The 27,233-nt window shown below is 37.2% G+C and overlaps 1 protein-coding gene across 5 annotated transcripts in view; it reads left to right on the forward strand.

The window, feature by feature from the left end:
• Positions 1–27,233, forward strand: part of Upf2 (UPF2 regulator of nonsense mediated mRNA decay) — a 695,457-nt gene that overhangs the window by 128,846 nt on the left and 539,378 nt on the right. For all 5 annotated transcript variants that reach the window (XR_016547840.1, XR_016547841.1, XM_090387842.1 and 2 more), the window contains exons 7-9: positions 22,983–23,059; positions 24,595–24,675; positions 26,813–26,842. Coding sequence is in view for 3 of the 5 variants with exons in the window: in XM_090387842.1 (XP_090243968.1) it covers positions 22,983–23,059; positions 24,595–24,675; positions 26,813–26,842 (188 nt within the window). In the remaining 2 variants the exon portion in view is untranslated. The remainder of the gene's footprint in view (positions 1–22,982; positions 23,060–24,594; positions 24,676–26,812; positions 26,843–27,233) is intronic.

Here is a 27,233-nt window from a genome sequence, read left to right on the forward strand (position 1 = left end):
TATGCTAAAGAATGTTCTGTTTATGTTGTTGAGGTTGTCTGAAGATAATCAATGTCGGATTGATACAAATTTGCATATGACAACCTTACTGTGGTCGAAGCAACCACTACTATAAAGATTACACACAAAAAAAAAGTATTTTAACATAATCTGGTAGGTATAATGTGCTGTACATTAAGTGACAAATGTTCGTAGATTATTGTGACAATGGCTTCTGAGTACACACATTTCTCTTTATTAATTATGCTAAAGAATGTTCTGTTTGTGATTGTTGATTCTGGAAAACTATAATTCTGGTGTGCTGAAGAATTGGTCCATTGCTGATCCGGAGGGTCACTGGGAATACACCTCTGCAGAAACATGCAGAATGTAGCTTCTATGTCACGCCCTCCTCTCGATGCAGTAACATCATAAGGAACAAAATAGACAAAGAGTTAACATCTGCTCTTTTCTCTAATCATTCATTTACAAAGTATCATACATACTTAACACTAGACCTAATTCACATTTGTGACAATCACTATAAGTTAACCATCCCTTAAAATACATTATCAAGATTTAACACACGAGAATGTTCAAAGTAACAAACAATTATAATGGTTAAATCAAAAACATACAGTGATATACTGGATTAATTGATTACATAATTACCCATGAAACAATAAAACAATAGGTATTAGTATATGTCCTTATCATTTAGGAAATTATCAACATAAGATCTTGAAACATATTATAAAACATTCACTATGGAAATCATAAGGTTAACATATATCAAAACTAAGATTAATATTTATATAAGCACTCATAATTAAAATAGGATATGCACGTTAACATACAATTCTACTTTGTTGATACAACATTAATACTTCAAAAGACTGTCCAATCCTCAGAATTACAACATTTGCTTTTGATTGATCTCTGGTGATGATGAAGGTTTCAGCTTCCTTGCACTTATTTCATTGTTTTCACTGAAATAGTTGCTTCCCTTTTGAAAGGTTGAGACACTGCTCTGTACTTCTGTTCTCCAAAAAAAATAACTTTCTGGAGTACATAGCACTGCACGTCACATAAATAGCACTACTAGAGTTGGCTCAAATGATAGTCTTTGTTAAGGATTAAAACATGATGTCCTCGTGGAGTAGGTGCATCTTATGATTCCAACTTCATACTGATTAAACCTTCCCTTCCAGTACTGATTTTTTTCACAGCTTTATCAGTGTAGGAGATTAATCAGGTTCTTATTTCTTCTGGCTTTCAACCTAATTATTATTGACAGCTTCAAGGACCTTGTTCTTCCTTGGTCTTGGCAAATAAAGAAACTCATCCTCTCTATCTTCTTTCATTCTCTAAATTTGAGAATAGGCACAGGTTACCTTGACAATGTTTTAAACAGCAGTCTGGATTTTTGAAGGCATGAGTACAGGAATAATTCTTCAGCAGTCTTGTTTCTATTTTCCCTTGTAGTTGATAATACTATGTATTTGTTCTGTCTTGACCTTCTTACATAAATGCAATATCAATCACTCCCTTGATTTCATATGTAATAGAGTTCTAATTAGTAGATAAAGTTCTATTCAAAAAAATTATTTATGGAACTAGGAATCTGATTTATATTGCTTCAAATCCTTATCTCAGAGTGAAACTGAGTTCTTTTTTTCAAAATAGCACAAGAAAATCCCCTTATCTTGACCTTGAAATTCAGATGTTACCTTTTTTTTACTGAACTCTTTTTCTCTAGAAAAATGATAAAAACAAGTAGCAACTGGGAGGAACCAGCCATCCCCAGGCTAATTGCTTCTTCTCATCTCCAAAAAAAAAAACAGAAAATAATATTTTTCTTTTCTTTTCCCACTCTGGATCCTCTTTCCTGAACTTGAATTTCGACATGCAATGAGATAGAGAGAAAACAAAAAGTAACTAGGGAACTTCCAGACATACCCTAGACTAATCGCATCTTTCCTTTCGTCGTTTAAATTTTGTATACTCAAGGTATATTTGTGTGAGAAAAGTAATGCCTGTTCAATAATAGTTAATTAAAAGTTCTGGTACTAATCTTTTTATTTTTTCTTTTAGATTCCTGAAAAATAACTTATGCTTCTGGCTGAAATCTATAGTTATGATAAATTCAATTATCTTTTCTGTGTTTCTACCTATACCATTTGATACCCTGCGTTCATTGAGTCATCCAATAACATAATTGCTGATAAAACATAATGATAGAGTCTAATGAGATCTCTCCTTATCTGTAAACATGACCTCTAACCCTTGCTCCTCAAAATGGGCTTTCCCATCCAACAACACATTTCTCATGTGTCTAACCTGATCCACGTTTTCCCTTAGTGGTGTCAAACCCATTCTGTAGGAAATAACTGGTGGATTCCTAACACTCTGCTAGCCAATACATTTTGGCTGCCTGTCTCTGACATATTACACTCAGTTTAAATACAGAAAAAGAAATGTCACTCTCATATGCCTCTCCTGCTCCAAAAAGAATTCTTTTCCCTTCAAGATAGAAGGAACACAATAGCGAGCCTTCTTCTCGTAAAGCTCCCTCATTCTTCCGAGTGTTAATCTGAGATTCATCAATCCCTCCAAGCATCTCTAATAATATCTGTTAAATCAAAACCTTTGTCGTTGTTTGTGAATCAAGTCTTGAGGCAAGCGGACCCAACATCCCCTGCATTGCTCTCTCTACTCCACTCAGCTGTTCTACTCCATCTGCATTTCCTTGCTCTTCAGTATTTTGTTCTGGAGGTTCACCTTTGTATTTCCATTTCACTAGTGGGATTACTCTGTTTTGTTTCTAACATAAGTTGATCGGGGTGTCATCACTTCATTTTGTGATGGGGGGTAAGGGTTACCACATGTGAGGTATGAGTTACATGACTGTGACTGCGCAAATTATAACCATGTGACTGGGTTGGCGTATGGGTGGTTTCATCTGTCTCCTCAGACTGCTCTATCTGTGATTGCCTGTCCTGATTCTTATTTGGGAGATATATCAAAGGAATAGACACTGGAATAGTTACAGTTTTAGTTGGTTGGGTCATCACAGGTGTGGGGTCTATTGGTGGGGTCAAATCACACTCTTCCACTATCGGCTCATCAAAGATCCAGGTTTCTTTTGGCATTGTCTCGGTATACATTTGATCTGGTAGTTCAATATCTTCCGATTCCTCTATACTAAGTTCGGGGAACACTTTCCGATCAACTATCTTCGTCAATCGATCTACATGCACAATTTGCTTATCCTTTAGATTGTACAGATTCAGTATTTCATAGTTAACCAGTGAGGTCTGACTGACCACTCGATAAGGACCTGTGCTCAAACGAGCCAGTTTCTTTGTAGTACCCACTTTTGTCTTAGGAGTAAAAAGATAAACAAGGCTTCCCACATGGATATTCTTGCCTACAGCTATTGCTGTTCTTCGTAGTTCTTGCTCTTGCACTGCTTCTTCCAAATGCTAAGAGACAATTTCAAGTTCTCCGAAGACATGCACACATCTGCTCTGAATAGTTTTCCAAAGATGCTTAAGAGGATCTTATTTTGGAATGCCATAAGTCAGAGGGGAACACCAAATCTCTACCATAAATCAAGAAGTTGGGTGATTCCTGCGTGGAACTGTGAGTTGCAGCATGATACACAGCAACTGCCAGTGGAACCATGACATCCCAGTCTGACTAGGCATCGTTTACCACATATGATAAAATCGCTGCTAATGTGCAATTCAGACATCCTACTTTAGCATTGCACTGAGGATTAAAAGAAGATGTGTGGAGTTTATGGATATTCAGCTTCTCGCACACTTGCCGTAGCAAAGAAGACATGAAGTTACTGCCCTGATCCGTAAGTATGTACTTAGGAATTCCATGTCTTATGATCACATTATTAATAAAAGCTGTGGCTACTTCATCAGCCTTTTGAGTTTGGAGAGGAATCACTTCAGCATAATGGGTAAAATTATCCATTGCTATCAGCAGATATTTATGTCCTCTCAAAGTCATAGGAAAAAGTCCTAGAATGTCTAGGGACTCTTACCTAAGGTGAATTTTCAACAGGAACTCTCATCAGGGCCACTTTGGCCTTAGGGTTGTATCCTTTACGCTCCATACAAGGACATGACTCAATATAGTTCTTGACATCACTATACATACCTGTCAAAAAAAAATCTTTTCTGATCTTTTCAAATGTCTTCTGTAATGCCAATTGTCCCCCACTGAGAACATTGTCATGACACGAATTTAACACTTCAGTCTTCAAGCCAACTGGGACCACTAATTGTTCGATTGGCTCTTGTCGGGTAGCTCCGGGATCAGATAAAGTGTAGTGATACAGTATACCATCTTCTGTTAAATAGAAGGAATCTGGGATTTTCATTGAACAACTGGGGTATTTCCTCTAACTGTTCAATTAACCCCTGCCACTTCAGATCCTCTCTTTGAAGGGTTTTAATCAAATTTCTGGTTTGCTGATGTGGTATAACCAATGATTTGCATGTTCCATTTGCTAATATAGAAGCGACTAATTCAGTAGTTTTTGTTTTCTTTGGTTTTTTCTGTTTTTCATCTTCCTCTAACACTGGTCTAGAAAGAAAATCTGCATTTGAATGCGCTTTACCATGATGATATATAATTTTGTAATCGTACTCTTGTAGCAACATGCTCCAATGTGCTAACCGTGGTGATGGAGCAAAAAGCTCAATGGTTGGTGGTCTGTTATCAGTGTGAAACTGTTGGACACTAGGAAAGATCTGAATTGCATCACCGCGAAAACAATCGCCAAGGCTTCCTTTTCTGTGGCGCTATACAATATCTCCAATTTCTTTATTAGCCTGGAAGCATAAGCAATGGGCTCTTTCAAATTTCAGCTACTTCATTTTACAAGACAGCTGCAATACAATATGATGAGGCATCAGACGAAACGACGAAAGGTCTCATGAAATCTGGATAAATTAACAGGTTGTGTTGTCAAAGCAGTTTTCAGCTGCTCAACGGCCTGCTGAGTAGAGCTGTCTCAAACAAAAGGTGTTTCTTTCTTTGTCAACTGCGTTAAAGGTCGTGCTATCTCAGCAAACTCTGGAATGAATTTTCTATAGAATCCTGCCATTCCAAGAAATGATCGGCTTGTTTGACTGTCCTTGGAGTTGACACTCTTAGATTTCAGCGACATTGGCTGGATCCGGGTGGATACCATCTCCACTAACCAGGTGGCCTAGATACTTCAGCTGCTCTTTTAGAAATTCACATTTTTTAGGCTTCAATTTAAGATCATATTCTCTCAGATGCTGGAAGACTTTCCGTAACTTTGCAAGATGTGAATCAAAGTCAGTAGACACGATTATAACGGCATGCAGGTATGCCAAGATTGAGTCCTCTTGCAAGTCTTGTAGTGTCAAAGACATAGCAGGCACGAACGAGCTTGGGGCGTTTTTAAATCCAAACGGAAATTTTCGAAATTGGAACAATGATTCACCAGTGGTAAAGGCTGTTTTATGGTGATCTGGAGGATGGACTTCGATTTGATGAAATCCAGATTGCAAGTCCAAGGAACTAAAATAACGCGCTAGGCCAAGAACTTCCAAAATTTCTGACATGTTGGGATTGGATAATTGTCTGCAAGGGTCTTTGCATTTAGCTTACAGATATCAATACAAAGACGATAAGATCCATTCTTTTTCTTTTCTAACACAATTGGTGCTGAATATGGGGAATTACTAAGTTCTATGATATTCGACTCCAGAAGATCATTCACATGCCTTTGAACTTCCTCTTTCAGTAAGAAAGGACTCTATAGGCCGTTTGCTTTACTGGGACATTGTCAGTCAATATAATTCTGTGTTTAAACACTTTTGAATCTTCAAACTTAGCTGGAGGCTTAGCGAACACATCCTTGTATTCATACAATAAGTCTGACAGTTTGCTTTGATCGCCTGTCAAATGATCAAGATTAAAGTCTTGTATAGTTACAGGAGACACTCTTTTCTTGTCTCCTTCCTCACCTGCAAAGGTAACTGGATTACTCTTAATGTTTTCAAGATTAGCAATTCCCATCCCTTTTGGAAGGTGGAGAGGCTCAGTCGTGACAAGCACTGAAACTTTTCCATCTGGACCTATCCTATCCACTGAACATCTAACAGCTAGGTCGTTCCAACTCAAATTAGAATTTGGTTCTGCTAACACAAATTGCTCAGTAGAAGTGGCAAGCTGGTTACAAAATGCTATAAGTACCCTTTCTCAAGATGCTGGTAGCAAATGCTTACATGTCAGTTTAGCTACAGAGTGTTTGGAACTGAAGAACTGTCTTTAATACCTTCTTCCCTTAGGCAAATCCTTAATGGCACTGAATGTACTATTCCTTTACCTAAGTCTATTGTAAATGCAAATCATCTTAAAACATTTAATCCCAATATTACATCATATTGCCCTTAAAGTTTCCATCAGCTACTAAAACGTTTTACTGAAAGGTCGCACTGTCTAATTTAAGATTTGCCGTAACTTCAGTATGTATAAGGACAACATACCCTGAAACACCGGTTACTGTCAGGTCTGGTAACCTCAGATTTAGTGATTTCTCGTGCTTAATCCTGTTAGACAAATCTGTGCTCATTAGCGTTACACTTTTGTCTGTAACTACAAGAAATTTGGCCTCAACGTTTTGAATAAATCCACTGATTAATGGCAATTTAGAATCATTATCTAAAATATCTACCCCATGTTGTATGTTTTATGATGGGAAAAAAGTTTAGGAAACAGAGTCGGTAAACCTTTGTTTGAATTTTGATAAGGACAAACAGTTCTATAACGTTGAAAGTTCCTTTTATTTCATTCAGGAACCCGTCTTTGTCAGAAATATCTATCTCTAACTTGCCTGTAGCCTACATTGCCAACCTGATGTGTTGGTCTACTCAAAATAGGTTTAGGTTGAGTTTGTCTTTAATTAAACTCATTGCTAGGTAATTGCCTTCTCTCCCTTGCATAAGAGTTCATATTATTCCTATTTTGATCGTTATAATATGTTCTATGAGCTATCCTATCCCGATTTTCATTAAAATGGTAACCCTGTTTGTCAGCTTAGGAGGTCTCAATTTTTGGCCACATAGTGTATTCGTGCGCTCCGTAGTTCGTATATGAGCGAGTGGGAGGAATTGGTGTCTGCCAACAGCTACAATGTTGACCGCGATAAATATAACGCCTCTCCCCTTGCCTTGCTTCGTTATCAGCGTTCTGGAAGACATACTTCCTAGCATAGTGCGGCGCAGCAAAGCGTTTCCCAGTGCAAACGTGAACCTCAGCTGTAAAGGTCCTACCATCTCCTAATCTGTGTGGCTGTGAATACATTAAACTTAATGCTTCGGAATCGCAGGGAGGGGGAAAGTCAGCTACCTCAGTATGGCTTTGGCATCGATCCTTATTGATAACTGTGACTTGCATGTCTATGTTATTATGGGTAGCTTCATTTAGTGGTAATGAGTTAAATGATTGTTGCAAGTCTCTTATTTGGTCTTGTAAAGGCTTAAGAATATTTTTAAAATAACTTTCTTGTTGATTCCAATCTTCCTTGCTGTTCGCCTGACTCAACTAGCATTAATTGGCTTACGTTTCATTTCCATAAGTTCGTCGTTAGTTTCTTCCCTTTGTGCAATTGTGACCACTTGTGCAAAAGCTAAGGGGTTCTGGGAGAGTACCATTCTTTTATTTTATTATGGTTTTTTTATGGTACTGGGAGAGTACCATTCAGGGGAATTTCAAATTTTATTTGAAAATTCCCCTGAGTAACTGGGCCAACATAGCCTGATCCAATATGGCCAATGCTTCGGGGGAATCGCTTTCCATTTTAAAAGCTAGTCGAGCTTAATTCTTCACTCGTGCACTATAGTAGGCTACAGACTCCCGCAGTTCTTCTATAGCCATTGAAAATTGGTGAAGACAGGTAACAATTGGTTCCCTTTTCTCAAACTGAGCCTAAAAGGGATTTTTAAATGCATTATAACTCTTTTTCCCTGCGTAACTCGACCAATTGGGCCAAGAATTCTGTGGCAAAAGAATGGAATTTCGATTTACAAACTGCTGTCAGTTCTTGCCAGAGTGCTAATTCCCCAACACTCTCTACCGTTTCAAAGAATAATTGAATTCAGGGGCCTTCATCAGGTTTGCCAAAAAAGATTGGCACAAGCCCGAGGTAACCCACAATATTAGCCATAAGAGGCCTTCCAGATTCGGGAGGGGGTTGTATTTGCTTTGTCCCAAATAACGGAGCAGAAAAATCTATTTCTGTCGATTGTGGGCTCTGTTCTTTCATTTCGAATTTATTAGTATCTGGCTAAAATCAAGATCCCCCAAAATGGTGCAACTGACCTTTCCGTAGAGCTAAAAAGGAACTATAATGTTTGTAATCAACAAATTTTAAAAGAAAAGTGTTACAACATATAGTAACTCGTTTTTTTATATATATATATATATATAGGTAGAATCGTTACTACTTGGGCGACTGTTGTTCACAAGTTGCTAACTCATTCCCTCTTTTTTGTCTCAAATAAATATATAGGTAGACTCTTTACTAATTGGGCAACTGTTGTTCACAAGTTGCTAACTGTTGCTCACTATGAGTGACTCTGGAGATTTCCGTATTGTTTGTATTAATCTGAAAGGGAAATGCCTCTACCTATTCTCAATATACACAAGACCATCAGCACTGTCAGTTTTTCTTTCTGCTTCAATAGTAGACCCCTTAACCTTGTTTTCTATTCTCTAGTTTGTTCTGCTGCAACTTTGCTCCTCAATCCACAACAATTAGAATCGTTCACGGGCATTCATATAGAATGATTTTTCATCCCGAAAAACAATTCATCCTGGTCGCGATTAGCACCAGTGTTCCACAGGCTTTCTGTTATAGTGTACTTGCTAGATGACCTTCTTCCATGACAATTATGGCAATCTCTTACTATACTATGAGGTTTCTGGGCAAGTTTAAACACTAATAATATGTTCCAGAAAGCTCTTGTGTTTTATATGATCAACTAGTGGTTTATTTTAGTACTACATCTTGTGTTCTCAAGATCTATTCTGAGACGTGGAGAATAGATTTGCAAAATCAAGAAGGCGATGTGTTCTCACTCTGAAATAAACCTTCCTAAAGTTAGACAGCAAAGTGCCGCAGGATATGGTTCTTTTATTATACTTGTGCTATGGTGAGTGTGTGGCAAGAGAAGGGCTAAGAAGCAAGGATGAGTAAAAAAAACATGATTTATTAACATAAACATATATCGTACAGGATAAATGCTTACCTTACAGAATAATTAGAAGTGGTAATTTAGCTAATAATAAAAGAAAGTAAAACTCAATACTCTTCTACAAGGGGGCTATAGAATAAAATGTCTATGTTACATGTGTGCTATTTGGTTTATGTTCTTCATGTAATCTTTGGCCAATAACCACTGCTCATACTCTACGGAATCGACGAACATCTCGCTATCTAAGTATTTAGGTATTAGTGTAAAATTGACATATGAGTTTAATAATAACTAATAGTTCTACTTTTAATAATGGGTCGCATTAATAATACATTCTAGGATATATGTTATTGTTTGTTTGTTATTTGGTTTTTAGGAACATTAGCAACTAAGGCCATATTGCTCTGGGGATATGCGGTGGTCATTCCCTGACCTTTCTGCATCCTCAGTATTTGGTGTTCACGGGCTCGAACCCTGGTCTAATCAAGAAGCATGTGCTAGGAACGCCACTCCTGCCCACCTGGCTATGGAGGCGCCTCTAGGGTCTAAGTGCGAAAAAAATAGACATTCTTCCTAGTATATACCTAGGAGGAGAGATATTAGGGACACTAGTAAGGAAAAGATTAGTCTTATTGTTCGGACTATTTCGTTAGGTTAACTATCAAAACGAAGGTGGACTTACCCGTAAACTCCTGAGTTTCGTCAGGGGTTGATAATTCAAAGCAGCAGTCCATCAATTATGGTTTTAAGGAACGTCTTTTCTTGCTTCTCCTTTTTCCGACTTTTCCGATGCTCTTTGTTTTCTTCCCTTTCTCTCCTTTTTTCCGTCTTACATCCCACAACCCTCAACACTGTCTGTCCACAATGACTGCTTTCACAAGACGACGACTCCCCTTTTCTTTTCCTCTTGTCCACATATATATGTTTCTCCCTTTTAAGTTCCACAGACTTGTATTGGTTTACAGGTCAATTTTGCAAGCGAAGAAAACACAGGGACTGTCATCTTGGTGACCAGATACAGCCAACGATCGAATTTATGAGGAGAAAGAGGAACTTCACATCTGCATGGGGTGGCATTCCCAGACAGTCCAGTCATATTCACTAGATCTAAGGTCTGTTCATTCTTACCAATTTCCAGACAACAATTACTACGTAGTTATTAAGTTCAGACTTCAGTCCTAAAGTCTGTTCCCTAACTGACATAATTCTTATTTCTCTGCTGAGAAGAAATACACATCCTCACCATTTTCACATTTATTATGTCTATGACATTTGTCCGACCTGATCGAGTGACGATCTCTCGCTGTGAACTAGCCAGATTCGTAACGGTGGGACAGCGTCTCGATTGCTGCTTTCTGTAATGCGGCATCAAGGGGGCTCATGTTTGTTGGGATAAAAATATCTTTTGGTAAGGAGTAGTTATTATTCTTTAAATATAGCCGCGGCAAAAATACAGGGTGATTCAGAGCAGAAATTGCCTCTGAAAGGCAAACCAAGGGGTAAAAATGAAAGCATTTTTACAGTTCATAGTGTTAATAAACTAGTAAAAATGGTATTTCGAACGAACCAGGAAAATATTCACATCTCAATCGCTCACGTATCTGAATGATGTCCTCCATGACTGTTAGCTCTATTAGATGGAATAATGGTTTTTCTGATTCCAATAATTTTAAGAAATCATCGATATATGGAGTTTTAATGTGTAATACCTCCAGCTCGGAAATGCCAAGAGTTAATTGAACTTCTGGCCCTTTTGTCTCATAACTTCAACTGATAACCTGTGCAGATCTAACGTTCCACGTAGAAGTACAACAATTTCACAAATTTTTGACTTTTTATTGATTTTTGGATAGTCTTATTGAGCTACTAACATCCTCCAACAAGAGAGATGGCTGGAAATCAAAAAACAAAACTCGAATCGTTGAGTGCGTACCCAAATGCCTATAGAAAACAACATTTTTCTTTTCCAAGACGGACGTATCATAGTTAGTAGCACTAGTCATTTTTATGAAGCGCACAAACAGAAAACAAACTGATAATGACAATCTGAAACAGAGCTGTAGCATTCGTCAGCTGTGACATGCACAGTAATCTTGATGAACATCATCTCTTTCCTTATTAGGGATTCCTACATTTAACGGAAACAGCCCAGACCTGATCTTTTCAACTGTGAGTCATATCCTGTTGAGCTTTTTGACATCGCATATCTTTCTGGATATTTCTTCTCAAACTAGCAAACTCTGTAGCATCCGCTTATTTACAAACTCATAACGATTTCTGATTGGTGGAAAATATAACCTGATATTTACTTCCCATCTTCGGAATGAAATTTATAGGTATATTTTTACCCATTGTCTGAAGCTAACTTTTTGAAAATCTAAACTCATTAAACACTGTTATTTTTGTTTTTGTTATCCACACTAGGGAAAACAGACATGAGTGTTGGGTTTATTTTAAAATTTTCGATGATATTTTGAAATGGTTAATTTCGAAAGCACATAAAGCTATTCTCCTTTCAAAGGGAGTGTACGGGTTTAGTGTGGAGCGGATATTAGGCGGAGAATATCAAAGCGATAATTTCCACCCTTATAAACAGATAGCATTAACACAGACGTACATGTAAAAACGATAAAATGTCTCTTTTGGAATTAAATGGATATATATTTTTCTTTGAAATTAATAGATATTTTCCCACTGGAAAAAACTGGGCGGCTGCGCTCCCCACAACATAAATATCCCCAAAATACATCTTTCCAATTACCACCCACAATGCATTGCCACATAATTAACGTTGAAATTATTCACAAAAATTCACTATGACGTCACATCTGATATATTCAAAACCAGCATCTAACCGAAATCTAATGGGTGATCCTGCGCTAGGCACGAGGTAAGATGCCTACTCGTGTTCAAGCCCGACCAAAGGCAAAAAAATAAATAAATTCAAAATTAAATTCTGAAATTACAACCAACACCATCTATTGATGGAAAAACAAACTAACACCAGAAAAATATAAACCGATATTTTCCCATCCCTTCGCAAAGGATTCTGGGTCGATTTTTCTATCATGCCCTATCCCGTTACTACTACCACTAACTCAGTCACATGAAAATAGGCCTCATGTCATTGATGGGAACAAACTCGGGTCTTTTCCACTCAGTGTGGTGAGGACTGAGATCCTTCCAACTGTGCTATTTGTGAGGGCTTGTGACATGTGGATATATATATCTTGTATGGGATCACTCATGAAAGTTAGTGACGTTCAGGCTTGACGTCACTGAGTGGTCAGGAGCGCGAGTGAAGTATGTGCTCTTTGAGTGGACCGGGGTTCACGCCCGTGACTGCTAAATACGATTAACATTTGTATTGATTGCTTTATTGCAAACTCTACTGACCTTCTGGTCGTGCTGGAGTATAGACAAGAACATATAAGTTATTAAGCGCTGTCTTAACATAAGCCTCTCTGCATGGGTAGTAGCCAGGCTTATGTTGTTCTTGAACTCAGGCCTTTTCCGGGTGGAAAAGGCTCGAGTTCGAATCCCATCAATGATGCGAGGTACTTTATTTCTTTTTTCAAACGCTAATCTTATGTATCTCCGTGCATTTATTTGTTCAAAATATGACAATAGAGGTCACTATTTTCCCATCTTTTTCCATTTCTTCACAGCTCTCTATTAAGTCCTTTATTCTGCTATAAATTGCTTCATCATGTAGCTATGTTACTAATGTGGTAATGGTTGACATGCATTCATCTACTCTACTAAATATGTGCACTGTATTTTCCTGCCTTTTTCCTTCAACTGCATATTATTTTCCTGCCAGCTTACTTCTGTTATGCATTACTTGAAAACTCCAGGTATCGTTCACTTTTTATTATACTTTTGGTTTGTTTCTTGGCATGTTTCGACTTACATATTTTTGTGCCTGCATTTTCCTTGCAATACAAGCATTTGGTATTAACTCCCTTTTATACTAACGCTTACAAAGCCAGAGCCCTTACTATAAGGTTGGGCTTCACAACCCCAGCTAGCTCAGTGTGAGTTAATAACTTTTTCTTTGCTTTTTATCTTTCTACTGTCTATTTCTACCTTTCTTCCCGTTTGTAAAACTACTAGTGTATATGAGGGTGATACAAACGTTCCTACTATCCTCCTTCTATGGATATCTTTGTCTTTATTTGCTTAACTACTCTTGGCGCCTCCGTAGCCAGGTGGGCAGTGTGTAGCATATGCTTCTTGATTAGACCGGGGTTCGAGCCCGTGACTGCCAAATACGGAGGATGCGGAAAGGTCAGGGAATGACCACCGCCTATCCCCAGAGCAATATGGCCTTAGTTGCTATATGCTCCGAATAACAAACAAGCTTAACTACTCCTTTTTCTGGCCTTGAGTGCCAAGCGATTTATAGTGCAATTTTCTAGTGTTTTTCTAGAGCGAATACTAGCTTTTTTCATAAACCCTCCTCCATTCGCAACGTTACTCCTGACTTCTTACAACGTTACTGCCTCCTTCGCCAGCAACGTCAATGCTTCACCCGCTAGCAACATTACCGCTTCACCTGCTAGCAACGTCACTGCTTCACCCACTAGCAATGTCACCACTTCACCCGCTAGCAACGTTACTGCCTTCTTATTTTCTGATCGCTTGGTCACTGGTTGGCACCACTCCTGCGTGGCGGGGCCGGTAACCTGGGAGAAGGAAGCCCCTCTCCCAGGGTTAAAAGGAGCAACAATGGATTGTATTGATTATCCACCACTAGAGTAAACAGGCTCTCATCATGCTGACACCTGTAAAGGAGAACACGATATAGGTCTTTCAAAAAGAATGAGAATGGAATCTAACAAATCAGAACCACCAGCGTTTCTGATAATGCATTCATTATCAACTCAACATGTAAGCAGACTCTCACCCTACCCTTTGTTATTCAGAAATGTCTCGAGAATGCAGCAGGTATACCAAAAATGGTAAAATGACTTCAGTCAGGAGACCTATTAATTGAGATTCCACTTATACAGGACATTTTTAATAGTAATTCAGAATGCTTTGCTTGTGTAGTGATCCGGAAAGGATGATAAATTATGATCCGGAAGGATGATAAACTTGTTCCAACAAGAAATATTATTTTGACATTTAGTACACCTAATTTGCGAACTTCAGTTAAGTCATGGTATCTACACTGCAGAATTCATTCATATATCCCGAATCCCTTCAGATGTTTCAAATGCCAAAAATTTGGTCATTCTCAAACAACATGTAGAGGCGAAATTACATGTCCTAATTGTGGGTCAAAAAATCATGCCCAAGCAGAGTGTACAGCAAAGTCTCCTGAATGTCCGAATTTCAAGAGGGATCACCCAGCTTATTCGAAATCATGTGACATGTGGAAAATGGAAAAAAAATATACAAAAATATAAGATTGAATATAAAAGTATCGTACCAAGAAGCAAGATGGCAAGTCTTGTACAAAAAACACAAGGTGCATACAGAACCAGAACTTTGGCTGCCGACCGGGCTAGCCAGGTGGGTAAAGTGCCTGCCTAGCAACCCAAAGGTCGCAGGCTCGAATCCCGCCCTGGACTTGGATCAAAGTACTGCAAAAACCTTGGGAGGTGCATTATGGCCACAGAAGCCGATGCGCCAAGAACTACCAAAAAAAAAAAAAGAGAGAAAAAAAAAATAAAAGAGAGAAAAAAAAAAAAAAAAACTTTGGCTAAATAATCACCTGATCCCCCTCACCAGTAACCTTCATTTCCTACGCTTAATGATAGATGCAAACTGAACTTTGTCTCACATATAGAATACCTCTGAACAGTATGTTTGAAGAAACTTATCATGCTCGGATCTATTTCTGCCATTAAATGGGGTGCTGATAGATACACTCTTCTACATCTGTATCGTGCCCTTATCTCGTCTAGATTATGGTGCTGTTGTCTATGGCTCGGCTAGGAAAAGCGCGTTCTTTTCCTAGCCGTTCTTTTCCTTAGAAGGAAAATGCTGCTTCTCAATTATGCAGCCAAAATTCAAAGTCTTCCAGCCCATCCTCTTCACCCAATGCTTTTCAACCCTGAATGGACTGCATTCTACAAAAGCAAACCATCAGAAAATAGACCCACTGGTATTCGTCTAAAAGATTTATTTTACATTCCATTTGACAATATACATCAAGAGACCGATGTAGCTGATCCACCCTGGTCTGTAAAGCTCATTCACTGTGATAACTATTTTCATCAATGGGGTAAGAAATATCTGGAAAATGAATGTATTAAACAACTTCATAAAGGCCATGCATTTGACAATTCTGAAAGTTCCCTAATATATAAAGATGGTTCAAAAACAGACTCTGCTGTTGGTGCCGCATCTATCTTTTCTTGTTTTACAGTTTCCATATCACTATCAGTTGAATGTAGCAGTTATACCGCAGAAATATACGCAATAAAATTAGCCTTAGAAAATATTAACACTTTCTACAATGCTAGCAGTGTAATACAGCAGGCCCCCGTTATAATGCGGTTCGCTATACGCTGATTCGCTATAACGCTGTTATTATATTATAACCCGTGTCTGACTATAACGCTGTCACAGATCACTATAACGCTCTTTTACAGATTACATTTTTGACATATTTAACGAAATCGTTTCATTTGATGAAGTCGATCGCTTGAAAATGAATAGCAAAACAGCATTAAAACGTTTCCCACGCCGACTTGAGAAATTTTCCCACGCTCAGTGAAATTTTCTCGCACGCTAATTTAATTGCAGTACAGTGACTTGTTACGTAGTTCCTAGATCAATATTTTAAAAAATGACGAAGTATATTGCTTGTAATATTTGCGTTATATGCATTTATCCGAAGTCTACTCATCACCCAGTACCGTATTAGACAACGTGCGAAACGGACAGTTTACTTGAACATTGTACCATAATTAATGCAACCAACGCAGTTACATTTTCGAAGAATGAAAAAAGAATGAAAAATCAACGTCTGAGCACAGTACGAAGACTATAAATGTAAGAAAAAGACTGAATTTGAAAATTAGACGTTTTGAAGCGAATCGATTCCGGTCAACGACAAGCGGATGTGTGCCATAATTTAGGACTTGCAACTTTAACTGTAAGAACAATTATAAAAAAATAAAGAATTAATTTTTGCAGCGGGAAAGGTAGCTGTTCCACTGCAAGCAACTAGGACTAGGCCAGCTATTAGGATTGAAATGGAAAGACTTTAATTTTATTGAAGATAATGTCCAATGCAGAATTCAGTTAAGTTAAATATTAACAAAAAAGAGAGAGAGAGAGAGAGAGATTAGCCAATATGATGATCTGAAGAAAACTCGCCTAAAAAAAAAAAAAATGTGGAACCATTTAAAACTGGTAAGGGCTGGTAGAATAGATTTAGAATCCAGGGAGTGCAGATCAAGGAGCCGAAACTTTCAAAAAAGAACTTGTTAAAATTATTGAAGAGGGGTATTGTGTGTTATACTTCTCAACAAGTTTTTAACATAGATGAAGCAGGACTTTTGTGGAAACGGTCTAAAAGAAGTTTCATATTGAAAGAAGAAAAAACATGCCAAGTTTCAAAGCGGCGAAGGATCAGTTGACGTTATTGCTGGGTGGTAACGCTTCGGGCCATTTAAAATTAATACTGCTTTTAGTTTATTTGGAAGAGGGCCAAAGTTCAACTCAAAATCCACACATTTTTCATGATTAAATTCATCCATTAAATTAAATCAATTAAATTCATTATTTTAATTGGAATTTTAAGTTTACTTTTGATACGCAAGTAGTTACCACATAATTATACGTATGTAATGCAGAATATTTTATATGTGCAAATATTTGAATATTAAATATTTTGACCGACATTTGTGCATCTTTTCATTACCGTTTATTATTGATTAGGAAATATCCTATGGCACCGACCGCAGCTCACAAATACATATGCTACCTTATGGGAAAGCGGCGCTCGCTTAGCGCGGATTCACTTAGCGCTCTGTTTTTCCGGAACGAATGATCAGCGTTAAGCGGGGGTCACCTGTACACCGATTCCATGAGCGCAGTATCTGCATTAAATAATAAGTCTTCAATATCGCATCCCATCATAAAACAAATCTTATCATGTTTAAATCATCTACGAAGTAAAAATCACTCAGTTAAATTTTCCTGGACCCCAGCATTCTGGTATCACAGGTAATGAGAGAGCAGATCAGGCAGCCAAACAACCGAACAGTACAATACCAGCAAAATACAAAGTGTCATTTATAGACTATTTAAAGCATATTAAAAAAAGTCTGTACTTTTCAGTGGTCCGAAACGTGGAAGTCACAATTAAACAACAAATTGCTTTAAATCAAAGAGAAACAAGAATTATGGAATTCTAACTACAGGCAAAACAGATAGGAAGAGGTTGTACTAGCGAGATTACGCATAGGGCATACGCACCCAACCCATATGTATCTGCTCATGGGGGATGACCCACCGCTATGCATGCACAGTCATTGCAATTTACTGTCAAACATAATATTCTTATATTGTACGCATTATGCTCGTATCAGAAAAAGTGCTTTCCATTCACTGTCAAGATTACAAGAACCTATATCACTTGTCCATATTATTGGAAACAATGAGAATCTAAATGAGCTATTTAGCTTTCTCAAGAAAATCCGAATTCCTGTGATGCAAAAATCGGATATAAAAATATAAGAATAGGCACATTCAGTACTCCTTTTTCCCTTCCCTTTCCTCAGTTTAATACCTCACCTTATACTTGTTCCAAATTACTAAATTATTTAATTCTAATTTCCACAAAATTACAACATTTAAATTCTACCCAAAACTGTACATAATTTTAAAAACACCTTTGCCCATTCAGAAAAAAAAAACTTAACTATATTTTATTTTAACTTGATCCTTATTTTTACCTTAATAATTGACACTGCATTGGGACTACCTTGTCCATACTGTATAAGAATGTGCTAATTTCATTATTTTTGCTTTTTGGCCTTTCGCCTTTCTTCTACTACTATGGACAAGTATAGAAACACAGTTCCGGATACATGGTCAGGTGTAGTCCCCTGATGATATACCTGACCATGTATCAATATTTACTTCAGCTGATATCAGATTCTGCATATTTACCGTAGCTGTATTTGACTTTTATCTAAATATGCCCCCCCTCCCCCCGTATCTGATGAAAGCTTTACCACTTTTTACCTTATTTTATTTTATTTGTATTGTATTTTACCTTATTAATAATTTTACTTTACAGTTCACTCACCTGTAAAGTAAACATAAGAAAGGCACCTGGGATCTATCCAGTTGTATTAAAGGAGGTGGCAAAGGAAGTGAGCAAACCCTTAGCCATAATTATGAGACCATCCTTGGACTCGGGGGAGGTCCCCACGGACTGGAGATGTGCAAATGTGACCCCAATTCACAAAGGGGGGTCGAAGGGTGACACGAGTAATTACAGACCAGTTAGTTTAACTTCTGTTCTGGGTAAAATAATGGAGTCACTGGTTAAAGATGCAGTGCAGTATCATCTAGACAAGACTGCAGCAATAATTCAGACACAGCATGGGTTTGTTAAGGGGAAAGTCTTGTCTGGCAAATTTGATTGGATATTATGATGTGGTTACAAAGGAACTGTATGCAAAAAATAATTTTGATATCATATACTTGGATTTCAGGAAAGCTTTTGACACTGTTACGCATGCATTAGCATTAGTAGAGGCATATGATGCAAGAAAGCAAGTTTATTCAGCATCGGCCAAAAAAAAAAAAAAAAACCACTACTCCCATTTCACCCCTCCGTTCGTTCGAAATACCTGTCCAGCTGAGCCTTAAATTTGTTTAGGCTATCAACTTCAACAACAAGCGATGGGAGTTTATTCCACAAACCAACTGCCCGCTGGCTAAAGGCAAATTTCCGCACATCTATCCGACATCCGTCCTTCCTCAATTTGAATTTATGCCCTCTCAGGTGATTATTATGAGCAAGAGGAAGAATCCCATCGGCATTGAGTATGCTCAAGCCATTCAAAGCCTTATACACCTCTATCAGATCACCTCGCCGATGCCTAGTCTCCAGGCTCTGTAATTTGCAAAACTTAAGCCTTTCTTCGTAAGAGCAACCCTTTGTTCCATTCACTAATCTTGTTGCCCTTCTCTGTACTCGTTCCAGCAGCTCTACATCCTTCTTGAAATGAGGCCTCCAGACCTGTATACAGTACTCTAGGTGTGGCCTGACCAATGCCTTACACAAGGGAATAATCACATCCCTGTCCCTGCTAGAAAAATTCCTGTATATCATTGACAAGACACCATGAGCTACTCTTGCAGCTCGTCTGCACTGCTCAGAGAACTTCATATCTGCCTGCACAATTACCCCCAGGTCCTTTTCATTCTCTACCACTGTCAGCGTAGTACCACGGAGTTGATACGTTGATCTGGGGTTACTGTGTCCCATATGTAGTACTTTACATTTGTCAATGTTAAACTTCATTTGCCACCTCTCAGCCCATCTGCTCAACCTTTCCAGATCCTGTTGCAGCAGCATAGTATCAGTAGTGTCCTTAACAACCCTGCCAACCTTGGTATCGTCTGCAAACTTGGACATTAAGCCTGATACACCATCATCAATATCATTTATAAATACAGAAAACAACAATGGACCCAACACTGAACCCTGAGGAACTCCACTAATAACATTAGTCCACGTTGAGCAGTGTCCATTGATTACCACTCTCTGTCTTCTGCCACTCAACCATCCCTTTATCCATAGCAGAAATTTGCCTCCAATGCCACACTTCTCCAATTTGTGCAGCAGTCTTCCATGCGCAACAGTATCAAAAGCCTTTCTAAGATCCAAATATATAATATCAAAGTTATTCCCTGCATCCAGTTCTTTTGTGACTACATCATAGTATCCAATCAAATTGGTCAGACAAGACCTGCCCTTAACAAAACCATGCTGTGTCTGAGCTATAACTGAATTCTTGTCCAGATGATCCTGCAGTGCTTCTTTAACCAGTGCCTCCATTAATTTTCCTGGAACCGAAGTTAAACTAACAGGTCTATAATTACTTGTGTCAGCCTTTGAACCTCCTTTGTGAATTGGGGTTACATTTGCACATCTCCAGTCCATGGGTACCTCCCCTGAGTCCAAAGAAGCTCTCATAATTATGGCTAGGGGTTTGTTTACTTTCTTTGCTGCCTCCTTTAATATAACTGGAAAAATCCCATCCACCCCGGGTGCCTTTTTTATGTTTATCCTCAACAATTTCTCCTCCACTTTCCTCTCAGTTATTAGAAAATCATCTAGCTCACTGCCAATGTTTACTTCACCTACGACATTCCCCTTCCTGAATAACTCCTCATGTGTGAATGTAGATGCAAAATACTCGTTTAGATTGTTAGCCACCTGAGCTGGATCCTCAACTGTTGAACCATCAACATCCAGTGGACCAATCTGATTCATCCCTTTCCTTCTTGAGTTTAAATAGGTAAAGAACTCTTTTCTGTTTTTCTTTGCATCCTTTGCCAAGGATTTCTCATAATCTGCCTTTGCCTGCCTAATCTCCTTTGTGACTTGGTTACAGACCAACTTATATCTATCATAGGCTTCCATGTCACCCATTAATTTGTATGTATCCCATGCATTTTTCTTCTCTGCCATATGTCTCATTAGTTCATCTGACAACCATTTAGGCCTGAACCTTGAACAATATTTCTTGGTTGGTATGTAAAGCCTGGTAGCTTCCAAGATTAGTTCCTTGAATGCTTCCCATTTTGAATTTGCTGTTGGTAACATCATCAGTTGGTCTCACTGTATAGAATTTAAATACTGTCTCAGACCATTATAGTCGCCTTTACGAAAGCAAAAACCCTTCCCTTTACCTCTGATGGTAGTTACCTCCTTGAGTAAATCCCACTTCAGCACACTGTGATCACTGCCACCCAGTGGTTCCTTTATCTGCAGATTTCTAATGCATGAAGAATCACTACTGATAATCAGATCAAGAGTATTACTCCCTCTAGTTGCCTCCTGAACATGCTGGTGTAGAAAACAATCATCCAATAAATCCACAAAAGCCTTGCTAGTGTGTGAGTGACCAACCCACAAATTCCAGTCAATATCTGGGAAATTAAAATCCCCCATTATAAGACTCTCTGATTTACTGGCCCATTCTATTTCCCTGTACAGTATCTTATTATACTCATCAGAGTCATTAGGCTTATAGCACACTCCTACTCTCAATTTTGATTTCCCTATGCTTATGTCACACCAAACTGACTCGACACTGCCCTGTCCATCAATGTCGAAGACTACATGGAAGACTACTGTACAAATTGGAGCAGAATGGTATTAAGGGTAAGTTACTACACTGGATAAAAGGATAGTTGAGTGGGAGAAGACAGAGGGTGGTAATCAATGGGTGCTGCTCTTTGTGGAATAATGTTATTAGTGAGTCCCACAGGGTTCGGTGTTGGGTCCACTTTTGTTTTGTATATTTATCAGTGATATTGATGAAGGTATATCAGGCTTAGCGTCGAAGTTTGCAGATGATACAAAGGTTGGCAGAGTTGTTAATGACACAAATGGCAGCGTGTTCCTACAACAGGATCTAGAAAATTTGGTGGGTAGATGGGCTGAGAAGTGGCAACTGAAGTTTAACATTGGCAAATGCAAAGTACTGCATATGGGTAGAAGTAACCTCAGAGAAACATACCAACTGTGTGGTACTACACTTAAGGTGGTAGAAAATGAAAAAGACCTGGGAGTAATTGTGCAGTCAGATATGAAGTTTTCTGAACAATGCAGATGGGCTGCCAGGGCTGCCTTTGCTTAAGTTCTGCAAATTGCAGCGGCTGGAGACTAGGCACCTGCGAGGTGATCTGATTGAGTGTATAATGCCTTGACTGGGTTGAGCACGCTGAATTCTGATTTATTCTTCCACTTGTTCAGATTACGAACCTAAGGGGGTATAAATTCAAATTGAGGAAAGACAGATATAGAATAGATGTGCGGAAATTTGCCTTTAGCCAGCGGGTGGTTAATTGTTGGAACAAACTTCCATCTGTCATTGTGGAAGTTGATAGGTTAAATAAATTTAAGGAGGAACTGGACAAACATTTAGAGGGAATTGTTTTGTAAATTTTTTTTTTTTTTTTGTCCGATACTGTATAAGCTCATACACTTGCTTTCTTGCATCACATGACACTACTACTACTACCACCTCCTATTGGCTTTGTAATTCAGCCCATAATTTTCTTAATTCATCATAACTTTTAGGATATTAACATTCTTTCACCTTTTACATATCTACTATACTTCTTTTTCTACTCTCCTTACCCTTTTACTCACTGGAACTATGTGTAATTTTCACCTCCATCTATGCATACTTTATCTAATATATCTGTTCATACATACTTATATATACTTTTGCATTCTTTAATGTGCTTGCACTTTTATATGCATCTGTCATACCTGACATAAATTTTTCATCCACTGAAACGTTTATTTTAAAATCACATTTAGTGTGTATATATATATATGTATATGTGTGAAACAATAAAGTGGGAATATATAAACCTGATATTTTCATGTTAATTTTTTTCCTGCATATGGAGATGGAAAAAATATCAGTTTTAATTTCAGTCTTAAATTTTTTAAATTATTTAACGTGTACTTGATTGGTAATTAACATTAAGTAATAATAATAATTTATTTTTTCTCTTCCCTTCTCTTTTTAGCAAGTCGTCCTGAAGAGAGTTTTTTCACCCGTTTAGATTCTAGCTTAAAAAAAAATACTGCTTTCATTAAAAGGCTGGTAAGTATTATGTATATCCATATTATGTAGACGACTCAGTTAACCCACTTAACTTAAAATTAACCATCTTTGCTCATATAGATGCAAATTATCAGAGGCACCGAAAAATGCAAGATATGACTATTAAATAATGAAATTGTTATCCCCCTTCAGAATAATTGTCTTATTCTTCTACATACTGTTCCATATGTTTTTGCCCTTTTAGCACTTTGGTATTTTTTTTCTAAATGTCTTCAGTGGACTGAAAATAGGTTTCTTTCCTAAGTACACTTTTCAGTTTAGGGGAAGAGAAAAAAAGTCACAGAGATATAGTTCTGGGAGTAGGGTGCATGTTCACACACACACACAGATTTGTTTTTTGGCCAAAAATTGATGCACAGAGAGCATGTTTTGTGCTGGAGCATTGTCTTGATGGAGCATCTAACCATCCTTCTTCAATTCAGGTCTCTTCCTTTGAATTTTTTTCACACAGCATTATCAGAATTTCAATGTAGTACGTTTGATTGACAGTGATTTGGTGGGATGTGTTCAGCCGAAATAATTCTTTACTATCAAAGAAAACGAGTGTGGTTTCCATTTTTGATTTTGACATTCTTACTTCTTTTTTTTTTTGTTTTGGTGTGTAAGATTGTTTTGTCTTCCATTGCATTGATTGTCTTTTAGTTTGTTTCATACTGGAACAGTCAAATTTCATCACAAGTAATGACAGTTCTCAAAAAGTCTGAATCTTCTTCGGTTTTTTTCAAAACATCTTTACAAACTTAGTCTTCTCATTCTTTGATCTTTATTCAAAATTTTTGGTGCCATCTTGCCACACTTTTCTCATGCCCAAATTATCAGTTAAAATTTGTCTAACTGTTTCTTTGCCCATATTGAGTTCTAATGCAACCATTCTGATTCTTAAATGCTGATCACTTCTAATCAGTGTCCTTATCTAGTCCACATTTTCATCAGCTTTCATGGATACCAGATGGACTGATAACTTCATCATCTTCCACATCGTCTCTTCCTTCTAAAAATCTTTTATGCCATTGAAACATTCAAGCTCTTGACATAGTATCTTCCCCATAAACTTGACATAACTCATAACTTTCTTTGGTTCTGGTAAAAATTTGAGGTTGATTTGTTGTTCAATTCTTTTGTCTGTCAGTTTTCAAGCAAACTGCAAAAACACAAGGTAATGAAAACTTGTCTCACTACAAAGTAAATAAGCATGTCAACTTGACTTGGCAGACAACTAGGAAAAGATTCAGGCCAACTGCTGGGCCTTTGTTTCACAGGTGGCACTTGGTACATAGTTGCTGCATGTGCAGTCTTATTTAATAGCACAGTCTCATTATGTAATAGCGAACAAACAGAAACAAATACAGATTACCATCTATGTTTATTTGTGTTTGTTCCAATTTTGTATGTTAATAATTGCACATTATAAAAAGTAATTTCAGTAGTAGTAGTATCGATTATTCATAAAGGAATATTAGTGACTTAAAACTGTTTATTATTTTTTATTGTATTTTATTATATTACTCTTTCAGAGAAATATGACGGAAGCTCAGAGAGATTCTTTAATAAAAGACATGAATGGATTAAATCTTACGAAGTACATTAGTGAGGCTGTAAGTTTATAGTTAATGCCCTTTGTGTTTACTTTATCTGTTGGTTACATTTTTACCTAATTTTTCCCTGTGAATATTATGTTAAAATAATAACAATATGCATTTAAACTCTCAATAATTAAAATGTCTCATATTCTAGATCTTACTTGGGATCTAGAATGTGACATTCTTATATATAGAGACTAAGGCTTACTACATTATTGAGTTTTCATAAAAAAAAAAAAAAAAAAAAAACATTATTGAGAAAGGAATAATTTATTATCATTGAAGGTTATCACCGAAAATATGTAATTATTTTTCAGAACCATCACTGATAATAAATTATTATTACTTTCTCAGAAATTTAGTTTGTATATGTTCCTTTAATTGCTTGGTTATTTTCCCTATTATACAACACATGATGGTACACAACAAGCAGCACCAGCAAATGGTACAACTTCTTACTCTCAGTATAGTAACATCAGCAAGATAACTGCTGTGCTTTTTGTTGATAACTGTACTACTATTACATCTCTTTTGTCATCTAAACTGACTAAAGTGTCAAGTCAAACAGTTTGCACACTCGTGATTTACCATTATCTCCCTCACTAACTATCTGCCAGTTGGTTAAAGAAAACAAAATAAAAAAAATAATAAAAAAAAAAAAAAAATTTTTTTTTACCTTCTACAAACTTTCATCTTCTGGTCCTTTAGTCTTCATTAGAACTGGTTACCTTTTCTTCGTGAAAGTAAATTTTGCATTTTAATCATATACCGTATTAGGCCAGTTCGTTGTGATCATAATTCAGCATTTAGTATAAGAATGACATTAAAATGAAAGTAGAATGTATTGCATTCTGCTCTCCTTTTCTGAAAAATGGGAGTTTTCCTACACTCATCCTAACTAATAAAGTTATATCACCAAACAATTGGTGATGATATAATAAAATATAATAATATAATATAATATTAATATTATTGGCTAAGGTAAGAAAGCCTGCACAAGAAGCATGCAAAAGTTCGATGAAATTTACCAGTAAAAGTACTTTGCCGTAACGGCATTTGTACTGTTGCTCGATCGGTAAACAGATGGTGGGTGTTATTGGTCTGGAGTAGAAGTTGAATCCCACAGAAGCTTGAAACCCTCCTGAAAAGTGGGGGGGGGGGTAACCTGACTTTTTTTCTTTAGAATCACTAATTGAATCACGAACAGAGTCATATTGGAAGTTCTGGCATCGTAAAAAATGTTTGTAATGTTGTTTCATGGGTAAACTTTTTCGTAGTTTGCCGTGCTCGTGCTTCTTGTATGGGCTTCCTTTGCCTTTTTTTTTTTTTTTTTTTTTTTTTCATTCTTAATAAACAATTTATCCACTAGTCCACCACCAGTGATTCTAAAGAAAAAAGGTCAGGTTGCGGCCTCTGTAGCCAAGTGGGCAGGAGTGGGAGTGCAGTAGCATACGCTCTTTGAGTAGACCGGGGTTCAAGCCCCTGACTGCTGAATACGGTCGATCTGCCAACCCGCACTGGACCAGCGTGGCAGATTATGGTCCATTTCCCTCAGCATGAATTGTTGAGGAGGCTTCCACCCTGCAGTGGGTTGATAATGGCTGCACTTTACTTTTTTTACTTACCCCCTCCACTTCGGGAGGGTTTCAATCTCTCACGGGATTTAATTTCTACTCCTGACTGATAACACCCGCTGTATGTTTACCAAGCGAGCAACGATACAAATGCCGTTACAGCAAAGTACTTTTACCGTTAAATTTCATCGAACTTTTGCATGCTTCTTGTGCAGGCTTTCTTTACCTTCGCCATATTATTATTATTCATTTATTGTAAACAAATTTTTTTGATGAAAATAAATTGTATTGTATTGTGTTGTATTAATATTATTAATATTAATAATAATATTATTATTAATAATAATTATATAATATTAATATATAATAATAAGATAATATAATAAAGTTATATCACCAAGCATTTTTTTAATGTGTAATAACACCTTAGATAATCAAAGCATATTAAGTGAGGGATTTACCATATTATTTTAAGTCTTCAAGCATTCTTTTATTAATTAGAGTACTAAATAGAGCTGTGTGTTGTTTACAGGTACATTTTAAATAAAATGCTAATTCAAACCAATCTTCTTTTTCAGGCTGCAGCTATAGTGGATGCAAAGTTGAAGGTCGGGATCTGCTTTTTTTATATAATTAATGTAGTGAAGATTATTAAAAATTTACTATTGTTAATATGCTGAAATTATTATTAATTTGAAATTAATGGATAAATAAGAAAATATTATCTGTGTTACAAAAAGATGAAGAGGTGGGGATAGATGCAAAAGAAAGGAAAAGTGTACAAAGAAGGCAAGAGAAAAATTTTAGAATTGCATCATTATGTCTGTGTTTGTGATCCCCTTTAAATGAGTGAGTGGTTGGTCCCTCCAAAACATTCTAAAAAATGCAGACCCACCATGATAATAAATTAAAAATTACATATATTCTGCATATTACTGTACAAAAAAAGGGATCAGATTACCAGATCACATTAACATCCGTTCACATACACAAAGCTAA

Source organism: Mastigoproctus giganteus, chromosome 13, assembly GCF_048544385.1.
Source record: "Mastigoproctus giganteus isolate SK-2022 chromosome 13, ASM4854438v1, whole genome shotgun sequence".
Classification (NCBI taxonomy): Eukaryota; Metazoa; Arthropoda; class Arachnida; order Uropygi; family Thelyphonidae; genus Mastigoproctus; species Mastigoproctus giganteus.